Source organism: Chlorella variabilis (assembly GCF_000147415.1).
Source record: "Chlorella variabilis unplaced genomic scaffold CHLNCscaffold_11, whole genome shotgun sequence".
Taxonomy (NCBI): domain Eukaryota; kingdom Viridiplantae; phylum Chlorophyta; class Trebouxiophyceae; order Chlorellales; family Chlorellaceae; genus Chlorella; species Chlorella variabilis.
This window is the reverse complement of record NW_005435077.1, coordinates 255713-279980: the sequence shown is the minus strand read 5'-3', so window position 1 is coordinate 279980 and position 24268 is coordinate 255713. Positions and strand designations below refer to the sequence as shown.

The 24268-nt window shown below is 65.6% G+C and overlaps 6 protein-coding genes across 6 annotated transcripts; 2 read left to right on the top strand and 4 right to left on the bottom strand.

The window, feature by feature from the left end:
* Nucleotides 1-5342: 5342 nt before the first annotated feature.
* On the bottom strand, nucleotides 5343-7710 carry CHLNCDRAFT_134234 (hypothetical protein; the record flags this gene model as incomplete). The annotated part of the gene is made up of 7 exons (XM_005847186.1): nucleotides 5343-5765; nucleotides 5868-5957; nucleotides 6121-6207; nucleotides 6370-6472; nucleotides 6634-6925; nucleotides 7023-7387; nucleotides 7649-7710. 7 exons carry the CDS (start codon nucleotides 7708-7710, stop codon nucleotides 5343-5345), a joined length of 1422 nt encoding a protein of 473 aa, XP_005847248.1.
* Nucleotides 7711-8038: 328 nt separating this feature from the next.
* On the top strand, nucleotides 8039-10749 carry CHLNCDRAFT_48832 (hypothetical protein; the record flags this gene model as incomplete). Its single annotated transcript, XM_005847332.1, has 9 exons — nucleotides 8039-8170; nucleotides 8284-8408; nucleotides 8557-8789; nucleotides 8970-9043; nucleotides 9163-9377; nucleotides 9557-9682; nucleotides 9828-9972; nucleotides 10152-10400; nucleotides 10537-10749. The coding sequence occupies 9 exons, from the start codon at nucleotides 8039-8041 to the stop codon at nucleotides 10747-10749; spliced, it is 1512 nt and encodes a 503-aa protein (XP_005847394.1).
* A 1752-nt stretch (nucleotides 10750-12501) lies between these two features.
* On the bottom strand, nucleotides 12502-13844 carry CHLNCDRAFT_134232 (hypothetical protein; the record flags this gene model as incomplete). Its single annotated transcript, XM_005847185.1, has 4 exons — nucleotides 12502-12666; nucleotides 12864-13179; nucleotides 13377-13633; nucleotides 13830-13844. 4 exons carry the CDS (start codon nucleotides 13842-13844, stop codon nucleotides 12502-12504), a joined length of 753 nt encoding a protein of 250 aa, XP_005847247.1.
* A 789-nt stretch (nucleotides 13845-14633) lies between these two features.
* Nucleotides 14634-18278, bottom strand: CHLNCDRAFT_31223 (hypothetical protein). Its single transcript, XM_005847184.1, has 10 exons — nucleotides 18099-18278; nucleotides 17669-17855; nucleotides 17346-17506; nucleotides 16949-17137; nucleotides 16607-16756; nucleotides 16137-16388; nucleotides 15783-15920; nucleotides 15469-15605; nucleotides 15186-15269; nucleotides 14634-14986 (listed from the first exon to the last, which is right to left on the bottom strand). The coding sequence occupies exons 1-10, from the start codon at nucleotides 18261-18263 to the stop codon at nucleotides 14788-14790; spliced, it is 1662 nt and encodes a 553-aa protein (XP_005847246.1). The 5' UTR covers nucleotides 18264-18278; the 3' UTR covers nucleotides 14634-14787.
* Nucleotides 18279-20237: 1959 nt separating this feature from the next.
* On the top strand, nucleotides 20238-21039 carry CHLNCDRAFT_134230 (hypothetical protein; the record flags this gene model as incomplete). The annotated part of the gene is made up of 3 exons (XM_005847331.1): nucleotides 20238-20415; nucleotides 20554-20657; nucleotides 20818-21039. The coding sequence occupies 3 exons, from the start codon at nucleotides 20238-20240 to the stop codon at nucleotides 21037-21039; spliced, it is 504 nt and encodes a 167-aa protein (XP_005847393.1).
* Nucleotides 21040-21627: 588 nt separating this feature from the next.
* On the bottom strand, nucleotides 21628-23921 carry CHLNCDRAFT_23571 (hypothetical protein; the record flags this gene model as incomplete). Its single annotated transcript, XM_005847183.1, has 10 exons — nucleotides 21628-21713; nucleotides 21833-21909; nucleotides 22022-22090; nucleotides 22247-22352; nucleotides 22463-22601; nucleotides 22722-22824; nucleotides 22976-23120; nucleotides 23264-23354; nucleotides 23455-23713; nucleotides 23827-23921. Coding segments are annotated over 10 exons (1170 nt in total), but the record flags the coding sequence as incomplete, so codon positions are not given.
* Between the last annotated feature and the right edge of the window lie 347 nt (nucleotides 23922-24268).

Below are 24268 nucleotides of genomic sequence, written 5' to 3'. Positions count from 1 at the left end.
CGGGTGCCGGTTGCCTGCGTTGACCGACACGACCCCCTGCCTTGTGTGCAGGCTGCCTATGCATGGTGGCGAGGGTGAGCTGGCAATGATGAGCAGTTTCTGCCGCTGGCTGAACCGGGCGGGAGTGTTAGGTTTCACCATGGTGGGTGCCCGCATGCCTGCACTGGGCGTTGAGACACATTGCCGTCACCGCTCAACAGCTGCTCCTTTGTTCTGACCATACCCCAGCTTGCTCTGGCCCTGACTCTGGCTTGCACCTGCCCTCGGCTATGCTGCAGCTGCTCACCACCGACAATGCCACCTGGCACCAGCTCAACGCCCGCAACTTCCCCGTTGTGCTGGACTGGGTGTTTCCCGAGCGCCAGGAGTATCGTGATGGTGCTGGCACTGCGCCCGACACGCCCAACCGGTGAGCATGTCTTGAGGCACGGGCATTCAACAGTTGGTCAAACTAGCTGACTGGCATGGTGCCCCTCCCTCGTCAGCCCTTGTGTCTCCCCTCTTTAAATGCTTCCCTGACCTGCAGGGTGTTTGACGTCCAGAAGCACTACTGGGGGGCCACCATCGTGGCCCACGGCTTCCGGGCGCTCTATATGGACAGCGACGCAATTGTGCTCAAGAACCCGCTGCCCTGGTTCAGCCCCGAGTACGACGTGCAGGCGAGTGGGAGGGCTGACTGTCCTGCGCACGCTGTTGCAGCAGAAGAGAGCCGGGCTTGGGGTGCTGCATGTTGAGTCTTACTTGGCTGCCGTGACTGCAATCCAGCGGAATGCAGGGGCTGAGTGACTGGGGAGACCCCGAGCTGCCCAAAGTGGGCGACATTCTGAACAGAAACTGCGGCCTGTATGCCTTGGTCCCAGACGGCAGAGTTGGACTGGGTGAGCCGCTCTGGGGCCTGCCAATAAATGCGTGCAGCTGCTGGGACCTGATGCAGCAGCAGGCAGTGGTGTGGATCAGTGGGGTGCCAACCAAATAGAGGTGCGCCCTGGCTGTTCTGCCTTGCTTGTGTGGCACAGGCTCCATGCTGCGGGAGTGGTGGCGTTACGCCCCTGGAGACAAGGAGCGGGCACTGAATTTTCACAGTGAGTGGCATTTGTTTGTGTCTGTCTGTCTGCTGTGCCTGGCTGCACAGCGAAGCTGGCTGGTGCGCCTGCCTACTCTGTACTGCAGATCCCTGCCAGAGCACGGGACTGTGGTATGTGGAGCCGACACCGATGGTGAGAGTGCCGGCGCCGCCGACAGCCTGCAAGACTGCTGCCAATGTTGCGTGTGTGCCGCCTGCAGGCCATTCGCTTCATGGCGGCCATGCGTAACCGCCTGCTGGCACCAGCGACGCTCCATCAGTGGGACCAGACGGCCTGGTGAGTGCTGCACCGCCGGCACCTTGCCTCGTGCTGTCGGCTGCTATTGGGCAATGCATTCATCACGCTGAGGGCATCTATTCTTGGCCTGATTTGTGTGCAGGAATGAAGGTGGGTGCGGGTGACTCGACGGCGTGTGCCTGCGAATGGCATCCTCATATGCCATTCTCCACCCTGCTCCCACTCACTTGCAGTAATCATCCCCTTCCTGTGGGGCAGCGGCGAGGAACCGCCACTGCGATACCGCCTGCTGCCCGCCGCCTCGTTTGCCGGCGGCGTGCACGTCTATGAGAGTCGGCTGAGGGAAGGCCTGCCGCTGGACCCTGTTGTGCTGCACTCTGGCGGCCTGCACGGCGGGCAGAAGCACGGCACATACGAGCGCCTGGGCCTGTTTCACAGCGACTTCAGCCTACCGGCCAGGCCCGCCCCGGGTGTGGGCGGAACGGTGTCGCCAGATCTGGTGAAGCAGCTGGAGCCGGAGCCTGGGGCGGCAATGCAGCAGGATTTGCTGCCCCCAGCGGGGCAGATGGCACCGGTGGCCGCCCCTGCGGCGCCCCGTGCCATCCTGCACATCGACAGCAGCAGCATCTCCACATCGGTCGTGGTTGCAGCTGTGCTGGGTTTGGTGTGCGCTGCCGGCTTCCTGGGTGGCCTGATCTTGTGGCGCCGAGCAAACAAGCGCCCGACGGTGAAAGGGGTGCCCATCAGGCCGCAGGGCAGCGTTTGAGCTCGCCACTGGGGTTAGTGTACTTGTAGTGTAGTTGCCATTTCAGCCTCACCCATTCCATAGAAAGTCTGTGCTGCAAGCTTGCTGTTGCTAACATACCAGACTGCAAACCCGCTCAGGCAGTACAGTGGAGGACGCCCCGTCAGCAACTTTCCACCCAGCCGCCTCGCAACCCATATAGGCTTTTTGTCCTGCCCTTCCGTTAACGAAGGACACCTCGGTGCATTCATGCCTCAATAGGTGTCAGACTCGCCTGTTAACCACACATTCACGCCATCGCTGATTTGTCGGCGTCGTGAATCCGTTTCCCCTTGTTTCTGTGATCATTTCTAGCGTCTATTCGCTCGCTGAAGCGGAATACCCGGCCACGTAGCTGCTGCAGCGAATCTAAGGGGGGACGCCTCTCTCACGGCGCGTTAGCGCGTTGCTCTCATCATCAACAAGCAGGCAGGCACATTGTGCATACAGGCGGTTCGGGTTGTAGCCAGTATCTCCTACAAACCCGTTGGTTTGGCACCATCACCAGAATGAGGAAATGGCAGGCAGGCGCGCTGCTGCTGGTAGCCCTCCTGACACAGCAGCAGCAGCCCTGTGCCGCGGGGGGTGGCGGCACGGCGGCGTCCGAGGTGGCCGGCGAGGTGGGGGAGCAGCTGGCGGCGGCGGCCCCGCCACCGCAGCACGTTCCACCAGAGTTCATTGTCACCAGCTCAACACTCGGCAGCTTCCTTCAGCGAGTAGCATCACCCAGAGAGAATGCCATCATCTTCACGACCACGCGGTGAGCTCACGGCACGCCCTGCTGACACCGGCTCGGGCCGTGGGGCTCCGGCGGCTGGTGTCCTGCCGCCACCCTGGCCGTGCCTTGCCTGTGCAGTCTCCCGGAGCACCCAGAGGGCGACCTGGCGATGATGAGCAACTTCTGCCGCTGGCTGGACCGGGCGGGAGTGCTGGGCTTCACCATGGTGGGTCCTCCCGCATCGCCGCCTTGTGGCGCGCATCACCACGCATTCCCCTGCTTTGCCTCCATTCCCCACCTTCACTCCTCCGCCTGGTTGTGCAGCTGCTCACCACCGACAATGTCACCTGGCACCAGCTCAACGCCCGCAACTTCCCCGTTGTGCTGGACTGGGTGTTTCCCGAGCGCCAGGAGTATCGTGATGGTGCTGGCACTGCGCCCGACACGCCCAACCGGTGAGCATGTCTTGAGGCATGGGCATTCAACAGTTGCTGACAGCTGGCCAAACTAGCTGACTGGCATGGTGCCCCTCCCTTAAGAGATCATGTCTTGTGCCTCCCCTCTCTGAACGCTTCCCTGACCTGCAGGGTGTTTGACGTCCAGAAGCACTACTGGGGGGCCACCATCGTGGCCCACGGCTTCCGGGCGCTCTATATGGACAGCGACGCAATCGTGCTCAAGAACCCGCTGCCCTGGTTCAGCCGCGAGTACGACGTGCAGGCGAGTGGGTGCGCATGCGGGTGGCCCCAGGCAGCAAAGAAAAAATGCCCGTGCATGCTGCCTTGCAAGATGGTCAGTATTGCAGCTCACCATGCCGCAGGGCCTCAGCGACTGGGGAGACCCCAAGCTGCCCACGGTGGGCGACGTGTTGAACACCACATGCGGCATCTACTTTCTCGTGCGAGATGAGAGGGTCCACCTGGGTGAGGCTCGGCAGGCGGCGTCTTGGGGCTGGCAGCATTGCTGTTTGTCCTGCTGGTGGCTTGATCGCCTGTCGCTTGTGAGGTCTTGCCAAACGCAGCGCTGTGGGGTCTTGCAAGCAAGAGGCGCACACAGGTGGCGCTATGTGTGCCCTACAGGCTCTATGGTGCGGGACAGATGGGGGTTTCGCCCCGGCGAGCAGGAGGCGGCGCTCACCTACCACAGTGAGCAACAGCGGTTGCCTGCGTGCATGCAAGGACATGCCAAAGCATGTATGAATCGGATGCGCAGCACAGAACCGTTGTCTTCCTGCCTGCTTGCTGCAGATCCCTGCCAGAGCACGGGACTGTGGTATGTGGAGCCGACACCGATGGTGAGAGTGCCGGCGCCGCCGACAGCCTGCAAGACTGCTGCCAATGTTGCGTGTGTGCCGCCTGCAGGCCATTCGCTTCATGGCGGCCATGCGTAACCGCCTGCTGGCACCAGCGACGCTCCATCAGTGGGACCAGACGGCCTGGTGAGTGCTGCATCCGGCACCTTGCCTCGTGCTGTCGGCTGCTGTTGGGCAATGCAATCATTATGCTGAGGGCATCTGTTCTTGGCTTGATTTGTGTGCAGGAATGAAGGTGGGCAGCAGGCGACTGGCTGGCACACCATGCATTTGGCAGCTACGAAGGCTGTGTGGTTGCGCCTGGCATTCAACATTCCAATGCTTCCCTCGCCTTGCCCCCGCAGTGATCATCCCCTTCCTGTGGGGCAGCGGCGAGGAGCCGCCGCTGCGATACCGCCTGCTGCCCGCCGCCTCGTTTGCCGGCGGCGTGCACGTCTATGAGAGTCGGCTGAGGGAAGGCCTGCCGCTGGACCCTGTTGTGCTGCACTCTGGCGGCCTGCATGGCGGGGAGAAGCACGAAGCCTACGAGCGCCTGGGCCTGTTTCACAGCAACTTCAGCCTGCCGGACAGGCCCGCCCCGGGTGTGGGCGGGACGGTGGCACCGGAGCTGCAGCGTGGCGGGACGGGGGCAGCCTCCCAGCAGGCAGATGGGGAGGACCGTGAGGGGTCTCAGCCCCAGCAGCAGGCGCAGCTGGCCACAGCGGACATGTGGCAGGGCCCTCGGGCAGCGCTAGCCAGCCATCATGGCGCTTCTGCCATCCTGGTGGCTGCTGCGGTTCTGGCTGTGGTGGGCGCCGCTGGTGGTGTGGCGGGCCTGTTGATGTGGCGCGAGGCACGAGCGCTGCAGGGCAGGCGCTTAGGACTGAACGGCCTGTCTAGTTGAGTGTGCCAGTGCCGCCAACGACTCAGCCTGGAGCGAGATACATGTAGCAATAATTGAACTGTTGTGAATGCTTGCCACGTTTATGTTGCCAAGCACAATAGAAGATGAGCAGGGCGTTAGTAAAACAGGTGAAACAGCTGACGCTGCAGAACAGGAAACGCCGATCAAGTATCGAGACCGGCCTAGGCAATGAAACAAGGGGCAAAACTGTGCAGCAGAATTGCTGCAAGCAAGGGCAGGGGCTTTAAGCGGGCCGTGCAAAACGAAAAGGCAGGGCTGGGAAACAGGAAAATAAATGTCTTGTGCACACAGGCAGGAGCAGGCTAGGGCGGAAATGGCAGGAGCAGGCCGAGGCCTCCCCACCTGCTGCCGGCGAGGTTGTCTGCTGGCGGCGCAGGAGCTGCGTGTCTGCTGCTTGTCAGCTCCCACAGGTTGGTGGCCGTGATGAGCGAGATGAGCGACAGGCCGAGCAGCAACATGGTGGACAGGGCCACCCGCGCCGGCCAGCGCAGCTGGCGCCACGCCAGCAACGTATAGAACGCCGAGGGTAGCAGCAGGGAGCATGTGAGCGAGCAGAGGCCGCCGACCAGGGACAGCACACTGCCCAGCGAGGAGTACACGGTCAGCGCCAGCAGGGCGGCGACAGCAAACAGCAGCAGGCGCAGCCCGCGCTCCAGCCACTGCTGCCGCGCCCGGTCGTTGCCCAGCGAGTCGCGGCGCAGCGGCAGCGCCGACAGGATCATGTCCTGCGGCAAGGGACCAGGGGCAAGGGAAGCAGGCAGCGGGATGTGGGCACAGCTGTCGCCCAAGGCAGCGTAGGCAATTCAATGTGCATCATCCAACAGCACAGCGGGCAGCAGCAGTCGGCTGCGGCTCGCCTGCAGGATCATGTTGAGCGCCGGATACTTGGTCAGACCAGACACCAGCACCAGCACAGCCTGCAGGCACCAGCAGCCAGCGCAGTGAGTCCCCGCCTGAGCAACAACAGCAAGCCAGCCAAATGGCCCAGCCCAAGCCTCAAGCCCGGCCAGGCGAGCAACTGCAGGGCTGCACTGCTAGAGAGCAAGTGTGCGCTGATGGGGGCCTGCCAGGGTGGCGCACCAGCAGGCGGTCCACGGGTATGCGGGAGAAGGTGTAGAAGGAGTTGATGGCGAGGTCTGTGGTGACCAGCGGGGAGGCGCCGTCGCCCTGCGGGCCAGGGAGACGAGGCAGACAGGCAGGCGGGCGGCGAGTTGGGGTGCGGCACATGTAGGGGGCAGGCAGTTGCTGGCTGGCTGCCAAATTTGCGAGCAGAGCAGCATCCCAGAGTCGTCAAGTGAGGCCAGCGGCATGCGGACGGGGCAAACTCACAAAGTACCAGTACCCTGCGGCAGCTACCGCAGAGTAGCAGGCAAACATGATGCCAAAGGAGGCGGCCAGGGCGGCGGGAAAGCGCGTGGGCTTGGCCATGGAGCTGCGGCAGTGCGGGGAGAGAGGCTGGTTGAGGTGATGGTGGGAGGGACTGTGAACAGGAGCTGTGGGGCTGTTGAGCTGCTTGCTGCCGATTCCTAGTCGTGTCATGTGCTTGTGTATTGTCGGAGCTGGGTAACGTGCAATCCGGGAGGGGGCACCCACCTCCTCAGCGCGGGCAGCGTGGTGTGGGCGCTGCAGCTGAGCGCAAAGATGCCCAGCGACTGGATGAGGCCGGCGGAGGCCAGGTGGCGGCTGGGCGGCGGCTGCTGCGGCATGCCGGCGCGGCGCGGGTCCAGGACCGCCAGCGCCAGCACCATCAGCACCACCGCGGCGGTGGAGCAGGAGCCCAGCATGGAGAAGCGGGCCAGGCGGCGCAGGTCGGTGCACAGCAGCGGCAGCAGCACCACGCAGCTGAGGCACGCCGCCAGCTGCATGGGGTGCAGCGGCCCGAGGCCTGCATGGGATGAGGGTAAAAATGATAAATAATAATAATAATAACAGGAAAATACATATAATAAATGATTGAAAAAAAAAAATCAAAAAATCCTCACCTTCCGACGGGAGGAGGAGCTCCAGCATTTGCCACACGATACAGAGGGTGATGAGCGTAGCGCCAAAAAGCTCGCAGCAGCTGAAGGCCAGCACCACGCGGCTGCCCAGCTTTCCCGCGGCTGCGGCCCCTAGGTTGGGGTAGGTCTTGGGGACGCCGGCGGGCATGAGGTCAAACGCGGAGCAGATGAGCTGGCCCGAGCAGCCAAACAGCGGCACCAGAATGGCCAGCGCCACCAGCGCCACCCAGCCTCCCTTCATGAGTGCAAACGGCATGGACAGGAGGCCCAGGCCGACGAAGATGTTGATCAGGTTGGCACACGTCTGCCCCAGCGAAGTGCCCCGCACAGTGTCAGCGCCGCCATCACTGCACAGCAACAGGCAGCAAGCGAGGGTGGACAACTCGCTACTGCCGCCACCGCCACCGCCACCGCCGCCGCACGGCTACTGCTGGCACCGCGCGGCTACTGCGCCACCGGCCACCGCCACCGCCCACCGCCACCGCCGCTGGAGTTCCAAGTTGGTGGGCGAGACAAAAGACGCCCGTGCTGGTCCGCTGAGCTAACAGCGACACTGCAACGGCCAGCCAGGCCGGCGGGAGGCCGGGACTGGCACGCCATGCTCGCACCTGGGGTGAAGCAGCGGCAACCGCAGGCTGTTGTCCGGCAAAAACACGCCCTCCTCCTCCATCGCGCTCCAGTCTCCCGAAATGGTGCCGCAAAGCTGGAGGGGGGCAGACCTTCTGCTGCTGAGGGTCGCAGCATGCTGATGGCTCAAGCGCTGCCAGGCAGGCTTGGCTGTCTATATTGGCTTGTGGCAGTGTCGGGCGGCAACCAGGCTCAGGCGGTTCGATAGGATGGTGCCGCTCTGCCAAAAACCCTGCCTCCTCCTGCTCCTGGTTGGCGCAGCCGCGCTCATGGCTGGAGCCGAAGATATCCTGATCACGGTGAGCCCTCCTTGCCCTCCCCGCGCTCACCGCCGCCACCCGCCACTGCTCGCTGCCGCCAGTCCCGCGCCTATGCATTGCCTGGCTCGCCTCTTCTCGCTGCCCGTGCTGCAGGGTGGCACTGTGGTGAATGCCGACCGCCAGTTCCAGGCAGATGTGCTCATCCGGGATGGAATCATCCTGAGGGTCGAGCCAGGCCTCCAGGTGCAGACTGCCTCCCTCCCGGCAGCCCTGGTGCCCTCGACCCATTCAGGAATGCAGCCAATCCCGATGCTCCTCACACCTGGCCTTGCCACGCACTGCTCCAAGCGCTGCAGGCGGCACGGCCGGGCACACGGCAGCTGGATGCGCGCGGCAAGCTGGTGATGCCGGGCGGCATCGACCCGCACACCCACCTGGCCATGCCCTTCATGGGGCAGGTCGCCTGCGACGACTTCTTCAGGTGCGGGCAGTGCAGGAGGGGATGCTGGGTGGGAGGGCAGTCAGGGGTGCTTGCATGTGCAGGCAGGCAGGCAGGGAACCAGCACGCGGTGCTTGCTCCAAGCCATCCCACATCCCACCCCCCACCCTCCGCCCTCCAAGCACCGCAGCGGCCACGCCGCTGCGCTTGCGGGCGGCACCACCATGCACATCGACTTTGTGCTGCCCGTGGCGCACGACCTGCTGGCGGGGTGGGAGGAGTGGCAGCGCAAGGCGCAGGCGGCGGTCATGGACTATGGCTTCCACATGGCGGTGACGTCGTGGAGCGACAGGGTGGCGGCTGACATGGCGGCCGTCACTGCCCGAGGCGTCAACAGCTTCAAGTTCTTCATGGCCTATAAGGGTGAGGCCGCAGGGGGCGGGGACGGGATTTTCTTTTGCTGCTTGGGTGGGCAGGGGGCGGGCCTGTTCCAACATGAGGAGAAGCCAGGCGTGAAAGGCCTGGCACGCAATCTGCGGTGTTTTGTTGCAAACCGTCGAGCTTGCTGCCGTGCCCCCAATCACCATCCCTCCCCTCCTGCAGGCGCCCTAATGGTGAACGACGAGCAGCTGCTGGCGGGGCTGCGGCGGTGCAAGGAGCTGGGGGCACTGGCGCAGGTGCGGCCGCACGGCTGTGGCCCTGACCTGCCGCTTGCATCCACACGCTGTGCCTCCTGCACAAGTGCGCACCCCTGGCCTGCCTGCCCATCCACCTCTTGTCCCCTTGCAATGTGCAGGTGCACGCGGAGAACGGAGATGCGGTGGCAGAGGGGCAGCAGCGCGTGTTTGATGCGGGCATCACCGGCCCAGAGGGCCACGCCCTGTCGCGGCCGGCGGCGCTGGAGGGGGAGGCCACGGCGCGCGCCATCCGGCTGGCCGAGTTTGTGGGGACGCCGCTGTATGTGGTGCACGTGATGAGCCGGGATGCGATGGAGGAGGTCGGGCGCGCCAGGTGGGCGGGCATGCCCACGCCGCGCTGGCAGCACAGCGCCTGCGTAGCCCCTCGCCAGGCCCTGTGCCTTGCTTTGCCTCTGCTTTCCTTCCGGCCCCTGCCTGCCGTAGCTCCCTGCCTTGGCGTCCATGGCCACCAAAGTGTGCCGCTGCACCTGCCATCCCTCGTGCCTGGTGCAGGCAGCGCGGGGTGCGGGTGGTTGGCGAGACGGTGGCCTCAGCCATCTCCATGGATGAAAGCCGCATGTGGCACCCCGACTTTGATGTGGCGGCGCAGTATGTGATGAGCCCGCCCATACGCAGCAAGTGAGGCACGCATCACGTCAGCATGGGGCTGCGCAGTGCAGGGCTCGCCTGCGCCGTGTTGCCAGCAGCTGCGTCAACCCAGCACCATTGTCAGTGGGATTGTTGGCGAGCATTGAACAGTTGCCCCCAACCACCCTTGCCACAGGGAGCACGGCGCGGCGCTGCGGGCGGCGCTGGCGGGCGGCGTGCTGCAGCTGGTGGGCACAGACCACGCCGTGTTCAACAGCAGCCAAAAGGCGGTGGGGCGCCACGACTTCCGCATCATCCCCAATGGCGTCAATGGGCTGGAGGTGAGCGCCACGGGTGGCAGGGCAAGGGCAGGGAGGCAGGGGCCACGCGGGCCCACTGAACAACGATTGGTGGCCCTCCCGTTCATCATGTCCCTGCACTGTGCCTCCTTTGCCCTAGCGCAAACCACAATGCGACCCCTCGTGCCACTCTTTCGCTTGCCTGGCTCACGCGCGTGCAGGAGCGGCTGCACGTGGTGTGGCAGGAGCTGGTGAACAGCGGGCAGCTGACGCCCTCCGACTTTGTGCGCGTCACCAGCACTGCGGCCGCCCAGGTGTACAACATCTACCCTCGCAAGGGCGTGGTGGCGCCTGGGTCGGATGCCGACGTCATCATCTTTGACCCCTCCCTTGACCACACCATCACCGCCGCCGCCCACCACTCCGCCATGGACACCAACATCTACGAGGGCTACCGCGTGCGGGGCAAGGTGGGCGGGGCCTTGGGCCTAGGCGGCTGGCTGGCGCCGGGTGTGATAGTGTGTCATGCATGCACCTTCCCCTGCCTCGAGTATGATGTGTTCACATGCTGTAGTTGCACCTGCTGTTGCTTGCCCCCGAATGCAGGTGGTGACCACCATCAGCCGCGGCCGTGTGGTGTGGCACGAGGGCAAGCTCAACGTGATGCGCGGCAGCGGCCGCTTTGTGCCCACACCCACCCACGGCCCGCTGTTCCAGGGCTTGGACAAGCAGCCCGCGCACCTCGTGGACGTGGCACGCTACGGTGGCGTGCCCGTCAAGCGCAGCAGCAGCGGCACGCACGAGAGGGACGAGCTGTGAGCAGGCGGCATGGCGTGTCCCGTCGTGCCCGCTGCGGCGCTGTTGTCGGGAGACGCAGAATGCATTGCCACCCTGCCATTGCATTGCGTTGCGGCCTTCACCATCACGTCTTTGTATTCTATTTCCCTGTGAAAGGTGTTGCGCTATGAGTTCAGGCTGCTTCCGACTGCCACTGGGCGGCGGCAGTGGTTTCGGTGCGCCCAAACCCCGCAGGCAGCGCCAGCAGCGTGCGCGCAGTGCATCAGACGCGGCAGCAGCGTCCAGCGCACCGCCACAGCAGGTGGGTTTGCCGTCCAGCCTGCTTGGGACTCCATCGCGGCCTGCTTGGCTGGAACAGAAGTGTGAGGGGCCCTGGAGGGCGATGCGCTGCAGGGACTGTTGAACAACCCGGTGCTGAAGAGCGGCCTCGTCAGCGGGTCGTTGGCGTTGGCGGGAGATGTGCTCGCCCAGCTGCTGACCATGCGCAGCGAGGTGAGACCCTCCTGAGTTGCATGACCTCTGATGCAGAGCAGCTCCTATACTGGGAGCCCTGGATTGTGGCGTGCTGTCCTGCCCACAACCACGCCGCTGTCGCCCTCTTGCAGAGCGGCAGCAGCAGCGGGAGCGCCGCCAGCTATGATGCGGCCCGTGCAGCACGCATGGGCACCTTTGGGCTGCTGTTTTATGGTGAGGGAGGGCAGTGAGAACAACAGGGAAGACATCTTCACTAACGAGCATTCCAGCATGCCATCATCCCGTTGCCTGCTTCCGTCTGACCTTTTCCTTTCTTTATTTCACCTGCACTTCCCCACAGGCCCTTACCAGTACTTTTGGTACGGCGCTCTGGACCGCGCCTTCCCCGGCCGCACCCTGCTCAACTTCGCCACAAAGGTGCCTTGCTTGGGGTGCTGCGTGCCAGTGAAGCCCGGCATGCCCTGTCGTCGCCAATTCGCTCGGCAGCATGCATCCCTCAAACGCCGGTCTGGCCTTGCTGCGTCCCACCCTCGCTCCTGCCCACACCTGCCGTGCCTGCTGCAGGTGACGCTCAACCAGCTGGCGCTGGCGCCGCTCACCATCTCGGTGGCGTTTGGCTGGAACCTGGCGCTGCAGCAGCGCCTCGGGGAGCTGCCGGGCAAGCTGCGTGCCGACTTTGTGCCCACCATGCTCAACGGCTGGAAGTTCTGGGTGCCCGCCGCCACCATCAACTTCACGGCAGTGCCGCTGCAGTACCAGGTGCGGAGGAGGGGAGCTATTGGGCAGTTGGTGCAGAAAGAGCATGCCGGGAAGCTGCGAGTCGAGCGCCGAGCCTAACCTTCTTGGCTTGGTTTGCTGCCGCTGGCGCAGGTGCTGTGGATGTCAACCTGCGGGATGTGCTGGACAGGCTACCTGTCGTACAGCAGCGCCAAGAAGTGACGATGCAGCTGATAATGCTTGAAAAGTTCCTTCCCACGAGACTGCCCTGAATTTACACTATTCTGCAGTGACGAAATGCTTGTGCGTGACGCATTCTGACATTTCTCTCCTCTCTCTCGCCCTCCTAAGGCATGCTATCGTCTCCTCTGCTTCCTCTGCCAGTCCTGCTGCTTCCTCTGCCTCGTTCAGCAAGTTTTTCACCCCACCTTCTGCAGCTGGCATTCTGCGACCGCTGTTGCTTTCAAGATTTAAGGAAAGAAGAGGCAGTGCTCAGGGGCAGCTCTGAGGGCCATGCATGAAGCATGAGCTGGACCTGACTCGACAGAAAAAGAATTGCAGCCTGCTCAGCCGGTCGCTGAACTAGCTAGGGGCGTGGAGGAGCTCATCGATGGATATTCCCTGGCTGGCAAGGAAAAACAGGATGGTCAGCACGCTGCCGTTCCAGGCGCCGTGGATGAGGATGGGGGTCAGCAGGTTGCGCGAGCGCACGTAGGTGAACCCTAGCAGGAAGCCCAGGGCGGTGAGCTGCACACAGGCGAGCGGAGCGGAGTCGCGCATGGTGAGCACACACAGCAGAGGGCGCTGTCTGCACCAGGCGCTGCATGCCGCCTGGCCTGAGCATCACTCAAAGCTGTCGCAAGGCCGCGCCACCTGTTTCACCAGCTCCTTCAACGGCGGCATCCTTAGCTTGCCTGCGGGAAGTCGCGGGGTGTGAGGTGCACCATGCCAAAGGCGAGGGAGGAGACGGCGACGGCGGCGGGCACGGGCATCCACTTGGTCAGGCTGGTGAGCAGGAAGCCGCGGAACACCGTCTCCTCCAGCAGGGGCGCCAGGATCGAGGTGGTGGCCATGAGGGAGGCGTAGGTCGAGAAGTTGATGGTGATGATGGAAGACACAGCATCCACGGTGCCCCGCCCAGCAGTGTCGGACACGCCCAGCCCATCAGACAGCGTGGCCGAGGCATACACGACCAAGGGGGACAGCAGCACGCCCAGCAGGCCCCACATCAGCCAGCCGCGCGGCTTCTTGAATGGTGCGCTGCATTGTGTGTGGGGGGGCAGTGGATACAGGGCGGGGCCTTAGGGATTGCATTGTTCGGGATGGGCCCCCGGAGGAGCTCCAGGCCCGCCATGGCACACTCAAGCGCCGGCTACCGACAGCCCCAGGCGCAGAGCCACGCCCACTCGCCCCCTCCCCCTCATGCATGCTGCTGCACGGCTCAGCCTCGCTCTCACCTCAGGTCATACTTGAAGAGGTCGGGCGGCAGCGGCTCAAAGCGCGCCACCCCCAGGCGGATGATGGCGATGCTGACCGCCGTCTCCGCCACCTGGTTGGCCAGCGCAAACACTGACTTGTCGGTGGCGGAGAGGCCGGAGAAGCCGTCGGCGCCCGCCATGGCGCGCACCACCGGGATGAAGGCCAGGCCCACGCCCACAAACGCCGCGCACCAGGCCGCCATGCCCAGCACCACCTCCTTGCCGCCCCACGGCACCTGCACGCACGCCGTGGCAGCTGGCGGCAGGGTCAGCGCACAGTGCTCTCAAACAAGATCTGCTAGAAAGGAGATCATACAATGCAAATTGTTTACAGATAGTTGGCTGGAGAGACGCCAGCGGCAACAGGGCATCAGCCCAGCTTGGCTTCCGGCGCAGCCGCAGCACTGAACAGACGGCGTTTGTGCTGCGGACACTCGCAAACTGCATAGTGATGTTGCACGATTGGCGACTTCATGCAGAAGCGCCACTCACATCAAACTTCTCATTGTAAGCCTTCCAGTCAAATATCCGGAATGCAGTCTCAAGCTCCTACAGCCGAGGGAGGGACTTCAGATGAATGGTGGGCAGGGCCAGTGCCCCTGCCTACCAACGTCGCCCAGCGGCTGCCTTACCTCTGGACCCTCTTGGCTGCTAGTCAGCTGCGCTGGGGGCTCTGGCACACTTGGCTTCCGCTCCGTCTCTGTTTGCTCTGCAAGAGCAATGGTAAGCAGCAGCACTGAGTATGCATGAAATGTGCCGTGGCAGCAGGCCGCTGTCACCGCCTGCCGCCACTGCGGGGTGCCAGCAGCCAAGCTCACTCTCAGCGCGCACTAGCGTCACGAGCCTCCTCCTGCACGTCAAATGCAATTGCAGGAAGGCGTGAGCAGTGCATTGGAGCACGGAGCCACCTCCCTGTTTTTGCCATCCTCACCTGCTGCGGCCTTGTCGGCAGCCTGCGCTGGCGATGAATTCTGCTGCCGGTCGTGAGTGCAGCAGCCTGTAGCGGGTTGCCGGCGCCAGCATCATTGGCTGGCTGGTGCTGGCCTGCGCGTGGCTTGCAAGCCGCGCAAGCATGGCTGCTCCCTGTGAGAATTGACTCCGAGTACATGAATTGATGGCGGGGATGCACTTGCGAAACTGCTGGCGGCAAGTGCTCGACCGCGCGCATGGCGCCACCGCCACCTCGCCACCTTCCTCGCCGTGCAACCTCAGCCGCTGCGCCCCAGTCACTGGGTCAGGCAATCAAACTCATTGAATAGGGAAAGGATTCATGCAATGCAGAGCAATAGTCCAGAGGCGCCAATGTGAGCGCATGCAATAAAATGAAGCGGCGAACGACCTAGCCGCTGCGCCCAACTTCGGCGGTGCAGCAGCAGGCGCTGCGGAAAGGTCACCACTTGTTCTCGGGGCCCGTGTTGACGTGCGCGTCGTTGCGCATCTCGACGGCGATGCACTGAAGCTGGTCTCCTGGGCGCACGTCGTGGAAGCCGTCGAGCAGCACGCCACACTCGGTGCCCTTGCCCACCGTCTCCACCTCCAGCTTGTGGCGCTTCAGGGAGGCGCACCGCCCCTCATGCACCACCTCGCCGCTGCACGCAGGCGGAGTGCGGCGGCAGGGTCAGGCGCAGGAGCGAGGGCGAGGAAGCCGAGGTGAGGAAGCCGTGGCAGCTAGAGAGCTGCCAAGACAGGCAACCAGGCGGGTTCGGCCGATGCAGGGCCGGGCAGCAGCGCCAGCTAACCACCAACCACCAGCAGCTAGCGTTAGCTGGGCGCTGCTGGTCCATTCACCTGCGCAGCACGCGATACTTGAGGGATGCCTTGACGGAGCCCTCTGCCACGCGGCACCCCGCCACCACGCCCGCCTCCTTGCCCCTGCACACGGAGATGGGAGGCGGGGTTGATAGTCGGCGTGCCGCCAGCAGCCAGGCGTGGAACAAAGACGCCTTTTTCCCACGGTTTGTGTCCCACAAGTTCCCTTGCCCTCAGACAGACAGCAGGGCGGGGGTACCACAACAGTGTGGTAGCCGAGCCCAGCCAGATGACGCAGGCCAGCCAGCCCAGCCCAGCCCACCTGTTGCCCTTGAGCTGGAAGACCTGCAGCACCTCGGCGGTGCCCGCCACCACCTCGTGCTCCACCTTGGGAGAGGCGCCCACCAGCAGGCTGCCCACATCCTCCAGCAGGCCGTAGATCACGCGCTGACAGCGCACCTGCGATGGCGGCAGGCAGGCAGGCAGGCAGGGAGGGAGGGAGGGAGCTGGCAGCTCTGGGGCGGGGAGGAGAAGAGGCATCGGCAGCTCCACGTGGCAGCCACCTGACCACCCCTCGCTGCAGCCTGGCACATGTCCTGAGCGGCACGCAGCACGAACGCGAGCCGCCTGCCGCACCTCGATGCCGTGCTGCTTGGCGAGAGCGTCCACGTCGGCCGCCGCCGTGCGCACGTTGAAGCCCAGGATCTTGGCCCCCAGGGGCACTGCCAGCTGCACATCCGACTGGGACACCGGCCCCACCCCCACGTGCACCACCTGCAGGGCAGGGCAGGCGGGCCAGCAGCCGGTGTGTGGAGAGGTGGCAGCCAGCGGCGGCGACTCCTCGCTGCGCCCCCGCCTGCGCTCTTGCCGACTTGCACAAGGGAAGCAGGCTGCTGGCCCTGCCCTGGCCCTCCACCTTCCCCTCCATAGATACACAATCTCTCTCTCTCTCACACACAACAAGCAACAAGCAAACCACCTGGGCCCCACCTGCACCCGCACGTGCTCCGTGCTCATGTGCGCCACCGCCTGGCGCACCGCCTCGGCAGACCCCTGCACATCCGCCTTGATGACGAGGTGCAGGGTGCGGTGCAGCCCCTGCCCCGGCCCTTCCGCCTCCCCCCCCTCCGACGCCCGCCGCTGCTCCGCAAGCATGCGAGCCACGGAGGCGCGGCGGTGGAACTCCGCGTTCTGGGTGCGCGCCCGGCTGATCACCTGCGCGCGCTCCTCGCTGTCCACCACCTGCCCAGGCGGTGGGGGGACGGGAGGGGAAGAGCAGGGAAGGGATGGGTTATGTGCGTCGGTGGGCGGGCGGCTTGGGGTGCAGCGGCAGCAGGCAGTGCGGAGGGCGCCAGGGGGGAGCATGCGGAGGGCACGGGCAGGGGTGCGGCTGCAGACCCCGGCGTGGGAACGGCGGCGGCAGGCAGCGGCAGGGCGCGGCGTGCGCGTGCCACCCTCACCAGCAGCTGGTCTCCCGCCCGCGGCAGGCCCTTGAGCCCCGCAATCTCGGCGGGCTGCCCCGGCAGCACCTCCTTGACCGCCGCGCCGCCCGTGCCGCGCAGGCTGCGCACGCGGCCCCACTCTGTGCCCACAACCATGGGCAGCCCCACCTGCGCGTGTCAAGCCAGGAGGCATGGGGAACAGTGTGGCAGGGATGCACGCTGGAGAGGGTCGCATGCAGCATGCAGCCGTATGCAACCATACACGCGGCCCCACCCACACACAGCCGTCATGCAGCACCCCATCACACACGTGCCGCAGCACGCAGCACGCCGCACGCCGCGCTGCCGCCTGCCCCCCACCTTGAGCGTGCCGCGCTTGACCACCACTGTTGCCACTGGGCCGTGCCCCTTGTCCACCTTGGCCTCGATGACCACCGCCTCGGCCCTCCGGCTGCGGCTGGCCCCCAGCTCCATCAACTCCGCCTGCAGCAGCAGCGCCTCCTCCAGCTCCTCCAGCCCCTGCCCCGTCACAGCCGCCACCTCCACCACCTACGCAGCAGGGCGCGGGGAAGGGGACGTCGGGCGACGGTCGAGTGGCGCGGCTGAGGCAGGCGGGTACGCGGCAGGCAGACAGGGCAAAAAGGCACGCGGCACGGAAGCGTCGAGCTCATCCGCTTGCACTCCAGCCGGCCGCCATGCGTCCCCGGCACAGCAGCCTGCACACAACTTTCCCAGGTGGGCGGCTGGCCAGCCCAACACCCAGCACCCCGCACACCTGGATGCTGCCGCCCGCCTCCTCCGTCTCCAGCCCCGCGGCGATCAGCTGCTGCCGCACGCGCTGCGGCTGCGCGTTGGGCGCGTCGCACTTTGTGATGGCGACGACGATGGGGCAGCCCGCGGCGCGCGCGTGCGAGATGGCTTCCCGCGTCTGCAGGGTGGTGGTGGTGGTGGTGGTGGTGGTGAGCAGTCACGGCCCGGAGGGGTGGTGGTGGGGGAGAGCTGTTGATGGGGGCCAGCTGTGCTAACTGGCGCGCATGCGTGCTGCCAACAACCAAGCCCACGCACACCACCACGCGCAACGCGCCTGCGCCATGATGCCGTCGTCCGCCGCCACCACCAGCACCACCAGGTCGGTGACGGCGGCGCCGCGCGCCCTCATGGCCGAGAAGGCGGCGTGGCCCGGCGTGTCCAGGAAGGTGAGCGACTGGCGGGAGCCGGGCATCTGCACCTCAAACGCGCCGATGTGCTGCGTGATGCCGCCCGCCTCCTGCAGGGGGCCAGTGGGGTGGGGTGCATGGGTGAGCAGTGGGGAGAGGGAGGGCGCGCGCAGCGCCGGCCAGCCAGCACCCTGAAGAGCGCAGCCACTCTGGAGGCCACGAGAAAAGGTCTGGTGGAGGCGAGCCAGGGCGCCAGCCTGCTTCGCGTGTTGCACCGGCATGCAACCGGCATGCAGCCTGCACCCGCATCCGCAGCCGCCGCAGCAGCAGCAGCCGCCGCCCCTCGTGCTCACCCCCGCCGCCACGGCCGTGCTGCGCAGCGCGTCGAGCAGCGTGGTTTTGCCGTGGTCCACATGCCCCATGACCGTCACCACAGCGGGGCGGGGCTGGGCGTCGGCCTCCAGCGGCGCGTCGCGCCCGCCGCGCCGCGCCAGCACCGCAACCTTTCCAAACTCCATCGCCGCCAGCTCGGCTGCGACAGCGAGCGCGGGAGAGCAGCAAGGGGCGGTCGGGCGGCGGCCCAGCAGGCAGCCCGGCCCACTTGCAGCCCTCAGCGAGATGGGCCTATCCCCGACCCACCCACCACCGCCCAGCACGTGCTGCCAGCCTGGCGAGCTGCCACCCGCCAGCCGCGCCCCCACCTGAGTCTGGCGGTACCAGGTCCTGCCTGGAATTGCACGACTCCCCCAGCTCCTGCAGTACCTCCTCCAGCCTCGGCACAGACACGTCTGCAGGGGCGGCGGCGGGAGCAGGCGCCAGCCAGGCGGCGGCCTGAGCCCACCTTGCCGCCAGGCACGCCCAGGCGAGGCCTGTGCCAGTGGAACCCCGGCCTCAGCCGTCCATTCGCCGCGGCACCAGGCAGGCAGGCAGGCAGGCAGGCGGCGGGCCGGCCTGCCGCGCAGCGCTGCCTCACCCAGCAGCTGAGCCAGGCGCAGCACGGTGACGTCCTCTGGGATCACAACCTCTTCAGGCACCTCCTCCTGGGCCACCGCCTCCGCCGCCTCCCGAGCCTTCCGCTTGTGCTGCTCAGCCTTGCGCTGCTGCCTGGCGGTGCCGGGGCCGCTGGCGGCCCGCGGGAAGGCGGTGGGAAACTCAGTGGGCATGGCGGCAGGGAAGGCAAAAGGCTGCTGCGCCGCAGGCTGGCCCCACCCCGGCTTCCCATGCGGCCGCTGCTGGTGGTGCGGCGGGCGGGGTGCCGCGCCTTGCTGGTCCTGCCTGCGCTGCAGCCCGTTGATGGCTGCTCCCGCCGGCTGCCTCCTGCTGTCGTTCTGGCTGCCATTCTGGCCGCGCTGCTGCTGCTGCTGCTGCTGAGATGGCGCCTGGCCGGCTGGCTGCCAAGGCCGACGCTGCCGCGAGTCCCCAGGCTCTTGCCTGCCATTCTGCGGGCGGAAAGCCAACGGCTGCACCCCTGGCTGGCGCTGCGGGCCGCCGCGCTCGTGTCTGAGCGGCGGCCGGCTGGCCGGGGCCCAGGGCCCACGCCCGCCGGCGCCGCCTGTGCCCCTCTCGGTCCCAGGCTGCTGCTGCGGCTGCTGCTGCGGCTGTGCCAGGCCCAGGCGCTCTAGAAGAAAGCGCGGCTTGGGGCGAGCTGCGCCGCTGGCTGGCGCCGAGCCTGCAGGCAGCACAAAGCGGGGTCAGGTGCATGGTGGGCAAAAGGCAGGGTAGGGCTTGCACCAGATGTGGGACCCCAAGCGCACGTGTTGGCGACTGCGCATAGCTCACCAGCTGAACTGTCACCGCTGCTGCTGCCCTCACCACTCTGCAGCGTATCCTCAGGTTCCTGTGCGGGCTGGGGCGAGGCTGAGGCAAAGCCGCGTGGGGCGCCGCCGGCGCTGCCGCCAGGCGCCAACAGCCTCTCCGCCTGGCACGTCGTCGCTGCCTGCAGCTGCTGACAGCGCCCTTGCCGCTTCTGGGACACGCGCTCAGCAGGCTTGAGCCGTGCCTCCACAGAGGGAAACGCGGGCGGGCTGTACAGCCGGCGGCGGCCCTCCCTGAGCAGCAGCGCCGCCGCCGCCGTGGCCGGGTCAGTCAAGCCGCACGCATCAACGGCGGCGTCCAGCAGCCGTTTACATCGCCGAACGGTTTGCTGCATGACTTCCGCACTCAACACGGAATAGGGTTGCAGCTGTGCATGACCCAGAGGGGCGCCGGCGGTCGGTGACGGGGGGTGAACGCGCCGAACTGCTCTCTACACTGCCACGCTCATATGTATTACGATTAAAAGCCAGGCGCCTGGCAGGCGAGCCCCTTGGCGTCGCTCCAAGGCACCCAACAGTACACATGTAGTGCCACTCCTCGGAATTCCGCCCCAAGAGCGCTCCACGCCATTGATGCAGCATCTGGAACCCTACCAAGTACCCAATTGTCCGCCTGACGGGTCAAAGTCGCCGCCCCCGCCGCATCAGTTCTCCTCTCATCTCTTCGATCAGCGCACCATGAGTGGGGAGCCCGTGTCCCTGGGCGCGCTGTCGCCCCAGGAGCTGATGGAGGTGCGGCAGTCGCTGGAGACGGAGCTACGGACGATGCAGCAGAATGGCGTCACGCTGCAGTCAACGGCGGGGAAGTTTGCGGCGGCGGGGCAGGCAGTCGAGTACCTGCAGGACCAAAAGCAGGGTGAGATTGGCCTATTGCAGTTTTGTCGTAAAGCATCTTTGCAGCTGGAATGCGAGCCCGCCGTCGGTTTGCCCCGCCATGCTTCGTGCTCTGCGGCCGCGTCCCACCCGTCGCCCTCTTGCCCGCCGCCACCTGCAGGCCAGCCCGTGCTGCTGCCGCTCACCGAGTCCCTGTATGTGTCAGGCACGCTGGAGAGCGTAGACTCAGTACTTCTAGAAGCAGGCACTGGATACTATGTGGAGGTGAGAGTGCTCCCCGCAGGCACCTGCAGCTCGTCCGATGGCGGTTGTGCGGCTGTGACCGCATTGCTTGCCAGTTTTTGAGCCCTTTCTGTTTGGAGCCCTTTCTATCTAGTGTATGGTTGTCTGATCCCTCCTTCCTGCCTGCCTGCCCACCCCGCAGCGCGACGTCCCCGGAGGCATCGACTACTGCCGCCGCAAGGTGCTGCTGGTGCGCGACAAGATGGAGCAGCTGGGGCAGCTGGTCAAGGAGCGGCAGGCGATGCTGGGCCAGGTGGAGGCGGTGCTGGAGCACAAGCTGGGGGAGCAGCAGCAGGCGGCGGCGGCGCAGCAGCGGGCCGCGGCGCAGCCGGTGGGGCCCGCCGTGGCGGGGCAGCAAAAGTAGCGCTGCCCTGCGCTGCAGCTGCCACGCGAGCACATGAGCTGCCAACACATGACACTAGCCCATATGACCTGTAATGCCTCCTACAATGCACTGTGTTCTCTGCTGCTGCTGCTGCTCACGGTAGGGGGAAGTGGTCATGACACAGCGACAGGTTACAGCGGGTGGCTGCCCCAGTGTCGCGGCACGTCACCAGGTCTGCGCCGCCAGCTTGGCCCAGCAGTACACCATGCCCAGCGAGCAGTACAGCGACACCGCCATGAGCGGCAGGAAGGGCAGCCGCTGGCCCAGCAGCGGCGGCAGCACCCAGCTGGTGCCCAACTCCAGCCCCACCAGCCCCCACAGGTACAGCCGCTCGTGGCGTGGCAGCAGCGGCCGCGCCGCTCCGCCTCCTTTCTTGCCGCCGCCTCCCCGCTTGCCGCCCTTGCCGTCCAACGGCAGCTGCGCCAGCCAGGGGCCCGCAATGACGATGAAGGTCACCAGCAGCAGCACCTGCACGCACAGCAGGCAGGCCCACAGCAGAGGTTGAGCAAGGGCAGGAAGGGCAACAGCGAGGAAGGGCAGACACCCCCCACTCTATTGCATGAGCCCTCAGCTCGCCTTGATGGGGTACTCCTGATCGCCAAAAAGCAGCGGGAAGAGCGAATAGCAGCCAACTGCAGGCAGGGGGAGGGTTTCTAGCCTCGCTAACCCGCCCCTTTGCTAGATCCCGAGCAGGCGTCCCACAGAGAGCACCAAAACACACACACACCTGTGTTGAGGAAGAAGAACTGGCTCATGGCGGCCGCTCCGCCACCAGGCATCAGTCCAGCCGCCGCCAGGATGCCCAGGGAAACTGAAATCATCAGTACTGCCTTCTCGTGCACATGATACCTGTGCGCGCCAAGCACAGCCATAGGCACCAGCCCGCCAGTTTCAGACACCCGGACGGGGCTGAGTTGCATGGGGTGGGCAGTCAGGCATTGCACTCTTCCCTGCGTCTCACCCCAGCATGTAGCTGCAAAAGGTGCAGTACAGCACCGCCGCAGGGAAGTCCCTCGGTTCAGGCCGCTGCCTGCATCCAAGTTGCCAGGGTAGTGGGTTGGCGAGGACGCTGGCTGGCTGCTTCCCGTCTCATGCACTTGACAGCGGCAGCAGCATTGAGGTTTGCGGATTATCCACAGCCCAACAGCTGCCTGCCAGAAATGCAGGGCTCAGCACTGCCGCTCACCAAATGCGCAGCAGGCAGGGCGACATGGCAATCAGCATCCACAGCGCGGTGGCACCACTGCCGATCTGCGGAAGCACCGCAAACTCCGCCACTCCAACCAGCCCGCCTGCGGCAGTGGCGGTGGAGGAATGGCGGTGTCGCCATCTCGCCCGTGCCAAAGCAAACGCAGCGGATGATGACGTGCCGAACACGCTTGCGCAGCCCTTGGTCGCCCACCTGTCATGCTGGCCGCTACCCCTCTGCGGCCCAGCAGGTTGCTGAGGACTTTGTCTAGCGCCGCATACAGCGCCCACACGTTGGGCGCCCAGTAGGCGTGGCAGAGGCCGCGGGCAAACGGAAACAGCCGCTGGATGAGCTGGAGGGACAAACAGGGCGCGGGATGAAATCGGGTTGGCAGGCTGGCAGGTGGCGCTGGCTTGGTGGCCTGCCTGTCAGGAGCTGCACAGAAGAGGCTCACCGTGCTGCGCCAACCCACCTGCGGCAGCTGCCCCAAGGCCACAAAGGGCCCGAATGAAAGACCAAAGATGGCGGCCACGATCGCTCCTAGCATGAGAAACCGCAGGACTGCTCTTGGCCCGCTGCACAGGCAAAGCAAAGTCGGGGCATGATATGGGGATAGTGCGCTCATGCGACATGCCCCGACCACCCCGCACCACACACACACACACACACGCATGCGAAAAGCATCAACAAAATCAGTGCACACATTCAGCGGGGCCAACCCCACACCTGCAGTAGCGCCTGAGCAGGAAGCAGAAGAAGGCCGGGGATGCGTAGAGGAAGATGTGCTTCATGTTGAGTAGCACCGCAAACAGGAGCGCCGACAGCAGGTAGCACTCCTCGGCCGCCGCCAGCAGCGACAGCACAAACAGGCCTGCGACGTCAGAGACAGGAGGGAAGTGGGCAGCAGCAAGCATGTCACGCCCCATCCGATACACCGCCATCAGTGCAGGCGAGACAGTGCTGCCACCGTCGAAGCGGCGGCGCAGATGCGGCGCCCATGGCCTGGCCACCCACCCAGCAGCATGCCGTTGTACTGGAAGTGCATGTGGTCCACCATGAGCAGCCCCGGGTTGGCAGCCACCAGGAACAGAGCAGCCAGGCGCACCTGACGCGGCTGGCGTCTGCGGAGAGGAGTGTCAGGCAGGCCAGCCAGGAGGCGGCGAGTCGGCAGACGGCCCGCAACCGCAGGCAGGTGGGAAGGGGACCAGGCACAGGGAAGGCATGGGGCAGCAGCCCTGCTCCGGAGCTTGCCTGGTGGCGTGCCAGGCCGCAAACAGCAGCACGCCCTCGGTGGCAATCACAGTGAGGCGCTGGAAGAGCACGGTGGCGGGGCTGGCATAGCCGAGCTCGGCCACGTGCAGCATGGCGGGATCAAACCAGGCCGCCAGCTGCGACAGCGCCCACTCAAACCAAGCAAAGAGAGGCGGGTAGTCCAGGGTCCACTCGGAGGTATCCTCATAGTACCTGTAGCCCAGCAGGATGGAGGAGGCATCAGAGCAGGGCCTGGCATTGCAGCCGTGGGACCGGGGGCCAGCGCATGCCGGTGTGGCAGCAGCACGCGGCGGCGGCCCACTCACCATTGCTTGACGGGGAGGGAGTGTGTGATGGCCAGCCAGTTGCGGTGCACCTCAAAGTCGGTGGAGCGGTAGGTTGGCATGAGCAGCACCTGCAGCAGGCACAGCAAAGAAGTGACGCCGCACAACGCAGCAGCCGGCGGGCACCGCCAAGGGCGGCAGGCTGTCCCGTGTCGGCCACCCTACCTTCAGGCCCGTGCAGGCCAGCAGGATGGCTATCGCCGGATCCATCCTCCGTCTCGTGTCGCCCACAGCTATGCCTTTGCTACAGACTCACGCCACTGCCATCACCACCTCCCTGCGTGCGGCTCGACGTGTCAACAGAAATAGTGTCGAGCGACCCACGGGAGCACACCAGTGCAAGCGATGGAGCTGGAGTGCGCCGATGTGATGCCCGCCAGCCAAGGCCGCCAACTGGGCAGCGGCGCCGCCCATCTCGCGTCCC